The sequence below is a fragment of the Rattus norvegicus genome, chromosome 15, assembly GCF_021556685.1.
Source record: "Rattus norvegicus strain SHRSP/BbbUtx chromosome 15, alternate assembly SHRSP_T2T, whole genome shotgun sequence".
In the NCBI taxonomy this organism is placed as follows: domain Eukaryota; kingdom Metazoa; phylum Chordata; class Mammalia; order Rodentia; family Muridae; genus Rattus; species Rattus norvegicus.
The window spans coordinates 26,567,462-26,580,547 of record NC_141548.1 but is presented as its reverse complement, the minus strand read 5'-3'; the positions used below and the strand labels follow the sequence as shown (position 1 = coordinate 26,580,547).

The following is a 13,086-nucleotide window of genomic DNA, read 5'->3' as shown; positions in this document are numbered from 1 at the left end:
AGTCATTGGTCTGGTTCACGATCTCTGGCCTCTGTGACGCCATCCATATTGGATCCTCATGGGGACTCCTCTCAGTTCTTCTGATGTTGCCCTATGTCATGGAGATCCTGCAGCTTTGGATCAGAAGAACTGGCCCTTTCAGGCATCCCAACCATTCGTAGATGATATAGGTTTGGGGTTGGCCTGGGCAGTAGCAGAGATGGCCAACCCACCAGCTCTCCCTTATCTCCACCTCCAGGGAGAGCTTCCCAGCACTGCTCTGGCTAGATCACCCAATGTGGCCATCAGCAGGAGGCAAGTTCGGCTCTCCTGTTCTCATATCCTCAGCGCTGGCTAACCTCCACCCGTACCTCCAGGACCAGCACCACTGTGTTGCTCAGACAAGGTGCAAGGCCCACTCTCATGAGTACTGCAGCTTTCAAGGGACAGGGACAGCTCACCCTCTCCCATGACCCCAGGGCCAGCTCTCCTGACTGAAGGTGCAGAGGAGGAATTTGTAAGTGGAAGTTTCCTAGAGCCAAAAATGTTTCTCCAGGTTGGTGGGCAATGGTGACATTGCATGAGAGTAATAAGAGTAGTAATGAGAGTAGTAAGGCACATAAAAATTTCAGGTCCCTTTACATATAGTCCTATGTGACATGAGCAACCTCATTTAGGTCAAGAGGAAATAAAGACTTCGGCGAAGGGGAATCAGAAGCCCAGTCACTATAGAAGAAAGTCAGTGTGTCACCTAAGTCAGTCAGTGTGTCACCTAAGTCCATGTGTCACCTAAGTCCGTGTGTCACCTAAGTCAGTGTGTCACTTAAGTCCGTGTGTCACCTAAGTCAGTGTGTCACCTAAGTCCATGAGTCACCTAAGTCAGTGTGTCACCTAAGTCCGTGTGTCACCTAAGTCAGTGTGCCACCTAAGTCCGTGTGTCACTTAAGTCAGTGTGTCACTTAAGTCCGTGTGTCACCTAAGTCCGTGTGTCACCTAAGTCAGTATGTCACTTAAGTCAGTGTGTCACCTAAGTCCATGTGTCACCTAAGTCAGTGTGTCACTTAAGTCCGTGTGTCACCTAAGTCAGTGTGTCACCTAAGTCAGTGTGTCACCTAAGTCCATGTGTCACCTAAGTCAGTGTGTCACCTAAGTCAGTGTGTCACCTAAGTCCGTGTGTCACCTAAGTCTGTGTGTCACCTAAGTCCGTGTGTGTCACCTAAGTCCGTGTGTGTCACCTAAGTCCGTGTGTCACCTAAGTCAGTGTGTCACCTAAGTCCATGTGTCACCTAAGTCAGTGTGTCACCTAAGTCAGTGTGTCACCTAAGTCAATGTGTCACCTAAGTCAATGTGTCACCAAAGTCCGTGTGTGTCACCTAAGCCCATGTGTCACCTAAGTCAGTGTGTCACCTAAGTCAGTGTGTCACCTAAGTCCGTGTGTCACCTAAGTCAGTGTGTCACCTAAGTCCATGTGTCACCTAAGTCCGTGTGTCACCTAAGTCAGTGTGTCACTTAAGTCTGTGTGTCACCTAAGTCAGTGTGTCACCTAAGTCCATGAGTCACCTAAGTCAGTGTGTCACCTAAGTCAGTGTGTCACCTAAGTCCGTGTGTCACCTAAGTCCATGTGTCACCTAAGTCCGTGTGTCACCTAAGTCAGTATGTCACCTAAGTCAGTGTGTCACCTAAGTCCGTGTGTCACCTAAGTCCGTGTGTGTCACCTAAGTCCATGTGTCACCTAAGTCAGTGTGTCACCTAAGTCAGTGTGTCACCTAAGTCAGTGTGTCACCTAAGTCAGTGTGTCACCTAAGTCCGTGTGTCACCTAAGTCAGTGTGTCACCTAAGTCAGTGTGTCACCTAAGTCCGTGTGTCACCTAAGTCTGTGTGTCACCTAAGTCAGTGTGTCACCTAAGTCAGTGTGTCACCTAAGTCCGTGTGTCACCTAAGTCCGTGTGTCACCTAAGTCCGTGTGTCACCTAAGTCAGTGTGTCACCTAAGTCAGTGTGTCACCTAAGTCAGTGTGTCACTTAAGTCCGTGTGTCACCTAAGTCAGTGTGTCACCTAAGTCAGTGTGTCACCTAAGTCAGTCAGTGTGTCACCTAAGTCCGTGTGTCACCTAAGTCAGTGTGTCACCTAAGTCCGTGTGTGACCTAAGTCAGTGTGTCACCTAAGTCCGTGTGTCACCTAAGTCAGTGTGTCACCTAAGTCCATGAGTCACCTAAGTCCGTGTGTCACCTAAGTCCGTGTGTCACCTAAGTCCATGTGTCACCTAAGTCAGTGTGTCACCTAAGTCCGTGTGTCACCTAAGTCAGTGTGTCACCTAAGTCAGTCAGTGTGTCACCTAAGTCCGTGTGTCACCTAAGTCAGTGTGTCACCTAAGTCAGTGTGTCACCTAAGTCAGTGTGTCACCTAAGTCCATGTGTCACCTAAGTCAGTGTGTCACCTAAGTCAGTGTGTCACCTAAGTCAGTCAGTGTGTCACCTAAGTCAGTGTGTCACCTAAGTCCGTGTGTCACCTAAGTCCATGTGTCACCTAAGTCCGTGTGTCACCTAAGTCAGTGTGTCACCTAAGTCCGTGTGTCACCTAAGTTCATGTGTCACCTAAGTCAGTGAGTCACCTAAGTCCATGAGTCACCTAAGTCCGTGTGTCACCTAAGTCCATGTGTCACCTAAGTCAGTGTGTCACCTAAGTCAGTGTGTCACCTAAGTCCGTGTGTCACCTAAGTCCGTGTGTCACCTAAGTCCATGTGTGACCTAATATAAAGCAAGCAGGCGACTCACAGAAGCAACCTACCTTATGAGAATCCAGACCTTACCTGTGTTGGCAGCCCCTAGAGCTTCCATTCTATCCAAACGTGTCCCTTTTTACGAATGGCTAGGATCTGAGACCCAGGCAGAAAAGGATCTCAAGTCATTTTTCCAACAAGATCATCAGCTTCTCATGTATATAAGTGACTTAATAAAACCGATTTGCTGTGGTGGAAACTACACTAGAGAAGATGCGCTTTCCGACTAAATGCTAATGTTTGCCTTAGATGTTAGAGATTCGCTGTCCTCCTATGTAAAATGGAGAGAGTAAACTCTGTCCTGCAGAGTTCTTGAACCACTTGGAGGTCATGTATGAGAAGCTTCTTAGTAAATAGTAGGTGTAACATGTGCTAGACAGTCTATTTCTATGTCATAGAAATCGGTTTCAGTGCTAATTCTTCGGTATTAGAGTCAACAGCAGATACACAGGTTACATCATATTCTAGACACAATAAATGAGCACAGCTTTAGGGATGCTATGTGTATAGAAGGGCTATTCTGTTGGGTTTCCATTCATGTGCAGATTTTAAGCAAATAAAAAGAATTTAAAAATTAATTCGCAATTTTAAAATTTCTTTTTAATGTGTGAGTATTCAAGTCTTTCAAATACATATCTTGAAAACCTAGTTTTTCAGTTGCTTAACATTTGGAATCAGATAATATTAAAATAATTATTAATATTTGGAATAATATATTATTTTTTTAAAATAAAACTTCTTAAATGGGTCTGGAGAGATGGCTCAGAGGTTGAGATGCTGTTCTTCTAGAGGACCCTGTTTCAATTCCAAGCACCCACATGACAGCTCACAACTGTCTGTAACTCCATTTCCAGGGGTTCCGGCACCCTCACACAGACATACGTGAAAGCGAAACACCGAGGCACATAAAAAAATAAAACAAAATGGATCATCAAAAAAGTGTTTAATTTCTTAAATATAAAAATATATAAGACCTTAAAAAATACAAGGATATAAATAGCAGGTGTTTTCACAAGATGTCAATTTATACAAATGAATAATCAATAAAAACGGTATGTTGGAGAAATAATAATTAAATGAATAAAAATCGCCAGCTATAAGAGATGAAGAGCACGTGACAAGAATAAAGGCTGGGGATGACTCGCTTTGGTTTCTTACAGAACACAGCACTGGGGACGTGCTTTATAGGTGAAGCGTTGGCCTACCATGCCCGAGATCTTGACTTGAGTGCCAGCACCACAAACATAAATAGTTAATTAATTAATTAAACAGATCAAAATGGAAAGTTGTTGTATTACCTGTGTGTGAACAACCTACTGTCATAACCTTTTTCAATAATCTTAATACTATGTTTTTACCTAAGAGCCAGGGAACCCTTGGGCAGACACCAGGGAAATAATGCACACCAGCAAATACTGATGTCAATAATCCTCCTCTAGTCGAATATATCTTGTCTATGAAATTCAACATAAATTAATTCTTAAGATTTAGCTTTAATTATGTGTATATGTGTGCCGCTGTGTGTGGGTAATATGTGTCCTGGTGCCTGCTGATGTCAGAAGAGAATATTGAGTTCCCTGCAGCTGCAGTTACAGACAGTTGTGAGCTGCCCAGTCTAGGTGCTGGGAACCAAACTTGTTTCTTCTCCAAAGGCACTTTGCATTTTGAAGCAACTCACTAGCACACGAATGATTTTTTTTTTAATGAAATACAGCTCTCTACCTAGTCTTTTGCCAAATTATTATATGTTATTGTAAGAAAAGGGATCGGACAATTATGACTGCCAACTAATAAAAGAAAAAAGTATAGCATACTATTTCTGTTTCCAGCCTTTCTTTGTTGACTCTAACATCGTCATGAGTCATATCACAACTCTTCCATCCATCTAGAATTATTTGGAAAATCTCGAAGTTGGTTTCAGTTGACACATTATTTGAATCTGTTTGTTAGCAGAATCATCCACCAAAGAACCTAATGTTCCGGGGAGATAACGAATACCCAAGGGAGTGTGAAGGAAGGAGACGTGCTCGTTATCTAACGATCTAGGGAACGTTAAGATGAGGTTGACAGATCAACTCGGGGGGGGGGGCGTTGTGAGGCCATAGGTTTCACTGGCTTCTGTGCCTGTAGGAGATACAGGCCGGTGGTAGGATCCTTGGTTTAAATGATAACTACAGATTTGGTCTGTTATCTTCCGTCACATCTTGTCATCTTTGCTCACACAGAGACTACCCTCCCACTTTGCCTTTCACTCCCAGTGCTTTCCAAAGACCTTTCCCTAGTTGTTCCTTATCACCTGGGCTTTTCTGTTTATCCACAAACACCACACCTTACATTAAACATGTTCACCAATTCCCTCACTTGGCCAGTAGCTGAAATTCCTTCTTATCCTTTGGCTTTGAACTCCAGAAAGTAGATCCTCATGGCCCTCTACCCAGCCCTTCCCAGTCTTTTGTGGAAGCCTTTTTATTTATTTTTTTTACAGTATTTCCACTACTAGCCATGGAGCCACACAAGAAGTCAGTATAATACACACAGCTTCCTCAAGACTTTTTTTTTTTAACTCTGGGCAGCTATGTTTCTCTCTTAAGCCTAAAGCTGTAAGAAAGAAAACCTGGGAGCTAGCCATTTCTGCACGCATGACAAGCCTCAGCTAAATGAGAGGAAATGAAGTCGGATAGCACGAGGAAAGCGAACACAATGAAGAGATGGTACCATTGCTGTTTCCAAATGTTCCTGATTAGGGACATCTTAGCTCCTCTGTCACTGGGCTGCTAAACTCCTGAATACTCCCTGCTTTCCTAACCTAAGTTAGAATGGACTCCAGTGCATGAAGCTAGTGTTCTAAAAGTGCCTACTCACTGTCAGTCACCACCAGCTGTACTCACTGAGTACTTCCCGTGAGCTGTGTAACCCAAACAGAAGAGGAAGCAGAAGGGTGGAGATTCACATGGCCACCTCAGGCTCAGTATCTACCCGAAGATATTGCTGATCCAGATTCCTGACAGATCTTCCTGGATTTAGACAGTCTGGGTATCTAACGGTCACAATGCTGTTTTGATTCCAGTTGGGCAGAACTTCAGTTTCAAGGAACAGGTAAAGGCAGAAGCCAGGATGCCCATGTTCTTTTGTGCTCCTATTTCAAAATCGTAGAGGTGATCATTCACTATTAGGCCCTGGGGTACACACTTCCTGTATCCCTGTGTTCTGTCTCTTCTAACTAGATAGCCTGCCCCTCGGCTGAAAACTCTGTCTGGTAAAGCATTGTTCATTCTCCAAGGCCACTTTTACTGTAACCATACAGTCTCCCTTCTCCAGGCTTGACTCGGACTCACTCCCCTCTAACCCACAGTTCACATAAAGCTACGGTTAATTGATTATGTGTCTAACTTTTGTACTGAATTGAGAGCCCCATGTTGTCTGACTTTTTGCCCCTGATACAAACCTACTTAATAACAGGTACTTAACTACCTGTTGAGCCTCCATTGAATTTGGGAACATGCAGAGCCCCATCACTAAAGATGAAAAAATATTCTCTTGTCTGGATAGGTATATAAAAAATGTGTCCATGGTAACCCTCCTAGTATGGCTCACATCTTAAAGAGAGAGTAGAGAAATGCCCTGACCCAGCTACTGCGAGACTTGCTGCCTAGCACTCGTAGCATAACTTGTGCTCAGTGCCTATTAGAGTGAATATTGTACAGGCATTTGCAAACCCTGCTTCCACCCCAGCACTTAGTGGCTTAGAAAGTAGATGTGATTTATTTATAATGTTTTTGTTGCATCCCAAATGGTATTCTGAATATTGAATTTTTGTCATCGTTGGTTTTATATTAAATGATTGGTATCACATGGTATAGGACAAGACATTGCCAAAATGCTGGCAATGACTGCTTCATGGCTCAAGCTCTTGTGTGCCTGGTCAGAAAGCTTAAGGTTCACTTTTTTTTTAAGAATTTATGACTAAAGTGTCTCTAGGAGATGAACTGCCATTGGGTCTCTTCCACAGAGCAGGCATTAGGAGAAAGCTGGCGATTGGCTATGCTGTATAAGGAACTGAGACACTAATGCCAGGATCTAATGTTTCCAGGGAAAACAAGGAAGAAAGAGAAATCACTTGTGTGGGTTGCAAACCTATTGCTTGCAGACTGGTGTGGGGAGGGACAGCTGAATTGTGGGGCTTGTGTTAACATGCTTTGAGCTTGATCCCTTGATCAAGCCAATAAAATCACTATATTTTACTAAATTTAGGCAGTCATAGCCTCAACTCCATCTCACCTTACAGCCCAGTGTGTTTGGTAGACTCCCTCCTTCCCCCCCACAATGCTGGGGAGCCACAAAAGGAAACCTAATATTAACCTAAAAGATGACCAAGAAGTATACCTCATGGAATTACATAGTACACAAGAGATGATTCTGAAAGACCCTCAGAGTATCTGTAAATCAACTCTTTTAGAAAAGCTTCCGCCGTTAGCAGCATGTGAATCTCCATCTCTTGCCGCTGAACTTACACTGTTCAGTTAGAAACATCTCTGGACAATGTTCAGTGAACATTTTGAATATGAAAAGAAGACCCCCAAAGTTCTTAGCACATGGCATTGATTTAAGTAGAGACATCAGCGTGTGATCCTTCTGCGGACTCTTGAGTATCTCTACGTTTTTAATTCATTTATTAAAGAATATATTTTAGTCAGGCCAACTTGGGACACACAGTAATAGATGATACGGCTAACCTAATCTTCAGATATCTCGATTCATCATTCAAGATTTTAAAAGAAAAGTAAAAGGGAAAGAACACAAGATGAAATCGGTGGACATCACTGGATAAGAGCAAACTCTGAACCATGGCTGCCCTTACACTCTTCTGGTTAATCCTCGTTTGCTCTCGAGAGCTGAGGAAAGCAAGCTTCCCTTTTCTTTGAACACAGCTCCCTCTCAGCTTGCAAGACTGAAGGTTTCCATAGTTGTCCACCTAAAGTACACCCTGATAAATCCAAAGCCAAATCATGCAAGGAGGTCACTGATAGTTCAAGATCCCAGTTTTCATTAGATATTGTCGGCCATCTTAGAAGAAACACAATCGGGGCTGGGGATTTAGCTCAGTGGTAGAGCACTTGCCTAGCAAGCACAAGGCCCTGGGTTCAGTCCCCAGCTCCGAAAAAAAGAAAAGAAAAGAAAAAAAAACCAAAAACAACAACAACAAAAAAAAAGAAGAAGAAGAAGAAACACAATCAGACATGGCTACTGTAGCACAAAGAGAAAGGCGCCTGGCTTCCCACTGGTGATAAGGGAACCCATGCCTTACCATGAAGAGCAAGCGCATAGGTCCGAAGAGTGAAGACAGCTCCACATCCATCTTGGTGTATACATGTCTACGATGATTCTGATATTCTCTATCTAGTCACTTTGCTAGATTCTTAATGGAAGGAACAAGTACTGTTTAAGGTCACACTGTACATAGAACATCTTACCCAAATTTTAAAAGCTGTATAAACTGTAGGGCACATATATACAGGTATGACTAGGGCTCCATATACGTACACATATATTCTTAACTTGGCATGTGGACACGTATTTTCAAGCTCTGACAAGTGAGGGCTCAGAGTCATAAGGAGCCAGTAACAATGAACTCAGAAACAATAAAACACTGGTTTCTAAACACTGTTCTTCCAGAAAATAAGAGAGGGATGGAAAAATAAAAGACAAGCCCAGAAAGAGAATCGTGTGGTACTAAGTGGTTTTTTAAGAGAGAGAGAGAGAGAGAGAGAGAGAGAGAGAGAGAGAGAGCTCAAAAATAAACAGTGTAGTGAGAGCATATCACTGAGACTTGGAAGCTCATTTTGAGTGATTTGAGCAAAAATCAACAGTGCAGGTTTGATTATGACTCAAAGTATGAAATAAATGTATATCCGTCCAGGCCACTATAAAGTGTTGAATAAGTAAATAGTAGAGTGAAAAAGGAAAAAAATTATTTGTGAAAGCTTTTCAAATAGTCAAGGTAGAACATTCTAAAAGGTGGCTTAAACCCCTGTTATTCATCCCTTAGGATTTTACAGGATTTATTCACTACCTGTAAAAATCAAAGACAAGAAGAGAGGTCAAGAAGCCTGATGAACTGAGGGTGGAGAGATGGTTCAGCAGCTAAGAGCATTGGTTGTTTTTCCAGAGGACCTGGATTCAATTCCCAGTAGCCACACAGTAGCTCACAACACTATCTACTCAGGCTCCATGGGTTCCAATATTTTCTTCTTACCTCTGCGGTCACTGGGCATGTATGTAGTACACAAACTGTGTACATTCAGCCAACGTACCCAAACACATTAAATAAATAAAATTTTAAAAGAAATGTTTTCTGTTTAAAAAATAAAGAAATATAATAAATTCTACCTCAGTCATATGCCCACAGTCGACATTATCACAGATGTCATACTGGTAGCATACATACATGTCATACTGGTAGCATACATACATGTCATACTGACAGCACACATATATGTCATACTGTTATCATATACGTCAAAAGAGGTACTCCATCTCTCCATTGTATCCCAAACCTATGTCCCCAACATTATGCAGAAAATGCAGGAAAACATCTCACTTGATGGAAATTCTACACAACTACCATCACCTCTCAAAACATTCAAAAGTACTTAAAACTAGGGAAAATGAGATACCCTAGCAGACCACAGGAGGCTAAGGAGATACGGTAACTGGATGGTACACGGCATCCTAGACAGAATACTGGAATAAGAACATTAGTGATAACATTGAGTGGGATTCGAATGAAGACCAGAGTCTAGTCAATAGTAATGCGCCCTTATCTGTCTCATGGTGTTGCTGATGGCACCGTTTGGGGCGGGGGAATCGAGGGTTGGCAGTGAATGCTGGGATAGGCCTCTTTGAGCTCCTGTACTGATGATCACATGGAAATTCATCCTGTGCGGGGGATACAAAGACCACTAATGAGGAAAGGAGCAGGCTGCTGTGGAGCTGAGCTTTTGTCTACTCCATTGGATAAAGACGGGTGAAGTTGAACTTTGACTGTGAACCTGATAGAAAAGCATGAAGTGAGCTTTGCTGGGAGGTGCTGTCGGCAGGCACCTTTGCCACTCACGGAAGGAACGGGATGAAAGCAAAGGCAGCACGATGCTTTCCTTTCCTTAAATAAACTGCTTGGCCGTGTCGACGGTTTTAATGCAAAACGCAAGTTCCTGCCCAAGCATCGTCTTCTAACACCCAACTCTACCAGGTCTATCAAAAAAGGCTCTTAGAGCTTCCAGGGACTAAGCCACTACCCAAAGACTATACATGGACTGACCCTGGGCTCCAACCTCATAGGTAGCAATGAATAACCTAGTAAGATCACCAGTGGAAGGGGAAGCCCTGGGTCCTGCTAAGACTGAACCCCCAGTGAACATGATTGTTGGGGGGAGGGCGGTAATGGGGGGAGGATGGGGAAGGGAAGCCCATATAGAAGAGGAGGGGGAGAGGTTAGGGGGATGTTGGCCCGGAAACCGGGAAAGGGAATAACAATCGAAATGTAAATAAGAAATACCCAATTTAATAAAGATGGGGGGGGGGAGGCTCTTAGAAACCGCGAGCCCGCCTGTGTGCACTTTCTTTATGGGGGTGTTTTTGCAGTTTAGCAATGAGTTCGTTGAGAGTGACTTGGTCATGTACTTTCTGACTGTCAAGAAAGTCGAAGCCCCTTCTGATGTTGCTGCTCAGAAGTTCTCAGACTGCCGTGCACTCTGTCTCTCCAGGTACCTCCAGATCATCAGTGACTCGATGCAAGCCAGGACCCAACTGCCCCAGCTCACACAGCAGCATCAGCAGGCAACTGTCCCCTCTGTCGGTCACGGAAGATTCTGCCGCTCCTATTCTTGAGCTTCAGAGCAGAGGATCCTCCGGGGTTTGTGGTCGAAGAGTGGAGAGACAGAACAGATCAGGTACGTTGGTGAGCTCCTCTTCCGCAGCAGTGCGTCTTAGCCTACTAAACAGCCAGGGAAGACACTGCCTTAGGCACGGAAGGCAGAAACCTTTTGGGTACTATTAGGGATAGATTGTATCATGGAAAACCAGAAATCTATCACTGAAAAACTTACAGCATAGTCATCTCTAACTCCAATACCATCTTCGATGAAATGTACAAGGTAGCTCATTTTCTCATCCTTGGGTGCCAAACCCCAGCGCCTTTTGACTCGGCTCTGGGATTCAGGGATAACATTCTGTGTCCAGTCTAAAGAAAATTTAAAAAAAAAAAATCATCAAAATCAGACCGTGCTTTTGCTCTTACCAGGACTACTGGTCCCCGCCACCAATCCAGTTTCCCCAAGTTCCTGGGTAGCACTTAACTGATGAGCGTTTTCTGATCATGTAAACCTTCAGCCTTTCCTCACACCCACCTGACCACTCGCCAACTCTTGGGCTACTGGTTGCTAGGTGAATCTAAGCCATGTCCACGGGCTTCCCAGCAAAGTATAACTTTCTAGATGCACCTGGATTCATCACTGCAGATAGAACCTCTGAGTTTTTAGTCTTAGATACATTTTTCCTATCTCAAAGGATGCTCTAGGGGCTGAGGATTTAGCTCAGTGGTAGAGCGCTTACCTAGGAAGCACAAGGCCCTGGGTTCGGTCCCCAGCTCCGAAAAAAAAAAAAAAAAAAAAGAACCAAAGGATGCTCTAAAGCCTGACGTTCATATTCATTTTGATCTTCTCGTCAAACGACCATACCTCTCCCTTACCAGAAAGAAAAAAGAAAAACTGGGTTCTAAGTAACACTTCCCTCTCCATGTAAGAGATTTTTTTTCACCGCTTTCCAACATTGCTCGATCTTCCTGGCGAGGGTGTCCCCCCCTTGTCAGATACTCCAGTTGGATCGCTCCGTGCTCAGCCCCTCTGTGCCTCCTCTGCCTGCAACTCCCAAAGTCACTTCCATCTCGCCCTTCAGCTTGCCTTTGCCAAAAATCTCTTTCAAATTTCAAACAGCATTAGAAACAACAGCAGAACATACCACTCACAGTAACTGACCAGTTAAAGAAGACGAGCAAAGCAGAATGTGGAGAAACTGTTTTTAATGGACAAAAGTGGCAGTTTGTGAGACGTAGTGGGGACGGTGATGAGGAAAAAGGAGGCAGGAATGACTTGCGAGTAGATTTTTTTTGTGTGGATGTGCACTCAGAAGAGAGGCACCCAGAGTTATACTGACTTGCAGAGACTTTCACTCCAGCCTCGGGCCTTTTTGTCTGTAGGTTCGTGTTTCTTTGCTGGCCTCCTGGCACAAGAGTCTCTCATTCTAACATTTTTATTTATCTTCCTTTTCCCTTCTCCTCTCTGCATAAATCCCAGGACATTCACAGCACTGTTTTCAAGAGCAGGTAATATCTGCTCATGGTCAAGGGAGCTGGCTAAGCCCTGTTTCCTGCCTCCCTTCGGTCTCTGCATTAGGGAGCTTTCTCCTGGCCGTGTTCGTTTCTCTTCTCTATGCAACCTTGTCTCTGTATCAAATGGCTCTTGTCATCTTGTGTTGTATGTGTTCCACCAGACTGTAACTCAGGTTTTTACCTTGAATCCCTGAGACCCAAGGAGAGAGCCAGATCTAAGAGTGTCCAAAGAGCTTATTGAATAAATAAATCAGAGAATGGCAGTTTTCACTGGCTGTTGCTCAAGACCCCGAGAATGCAATACTACTTATAAGACTAAGAAGTTCCGAAGGGAGTGCTGGGTTCACATTTATATTCCAAAGTGAAGAAGTCATTCTCAAAGAGCGTGATTTGAAAGCCTGAGCCCCAGTAAAGGTTGTGGCCCCAGGGGGATGGGAGGGAATCAGGTGTTGCTTCATCAAGTGGTGGGAACGTGTTCAGGCAGGTTCTGGAAAGACTGAGTGAGAAAAGCCCCACCTGTCACTATTTCCACTACAAGTACAGACCTTGAGCCTGAGCTAAGTTCCTAGGAACAGAGGAAAATCTTGCAGAGAATTCTGTGTCCCTGCAGGATGCTGCCATGCAGGATCTCAGCTAGGAGACTGTCCTCCTTCTTAGTCCCTGAGAGGTACATGAATTTATTTCTAACTTACTTTTTCTATCACAAGGAAGAGCTATACACTCCAAAGAGTTTTGACTATTTTAATGTGAAAACTGCTACTAGATTGTCAAACAAAGCCTACTGTGTTTCCTGACACACATTGAACAATAATTTGTTACAAGTTGGAAAATGACTTTCTGTTCTTGGGACACACTGCTTTCAGTTTAAGAGTCATCCCGCGCCATTTTTAAAAAATGTCCATAGAATATAAAAACAAGGATTTACTTCTCATGGTTTTTCATG

The 13,086-nt window shown here is 43.7% G+C and overlaps 1 protein-coding gene across 1 annotated transcript in view; it reads left to right on the top strand.

Moving 5' to 3' along the window:
* The window catches only part of Slc35f4 (solute carrier family 35, member F4), a 261,352-nt gene that overhangs the window by 226,609 nt on the left and 21,657 nt on the right, over nucleotides 1-13,086 (top strand). The window contains exon 2 of the mRNA NM_001433014.1: nucleotides 10,522-10,707. Coding sequence (NP_001419943.1) covers nucleotides 10,522-10,707 — 186 coding nt within the window. The remainder of the gene's footprint in view (nucleotides 1-10,521; nucleotides 10,708-13,086) is intronic.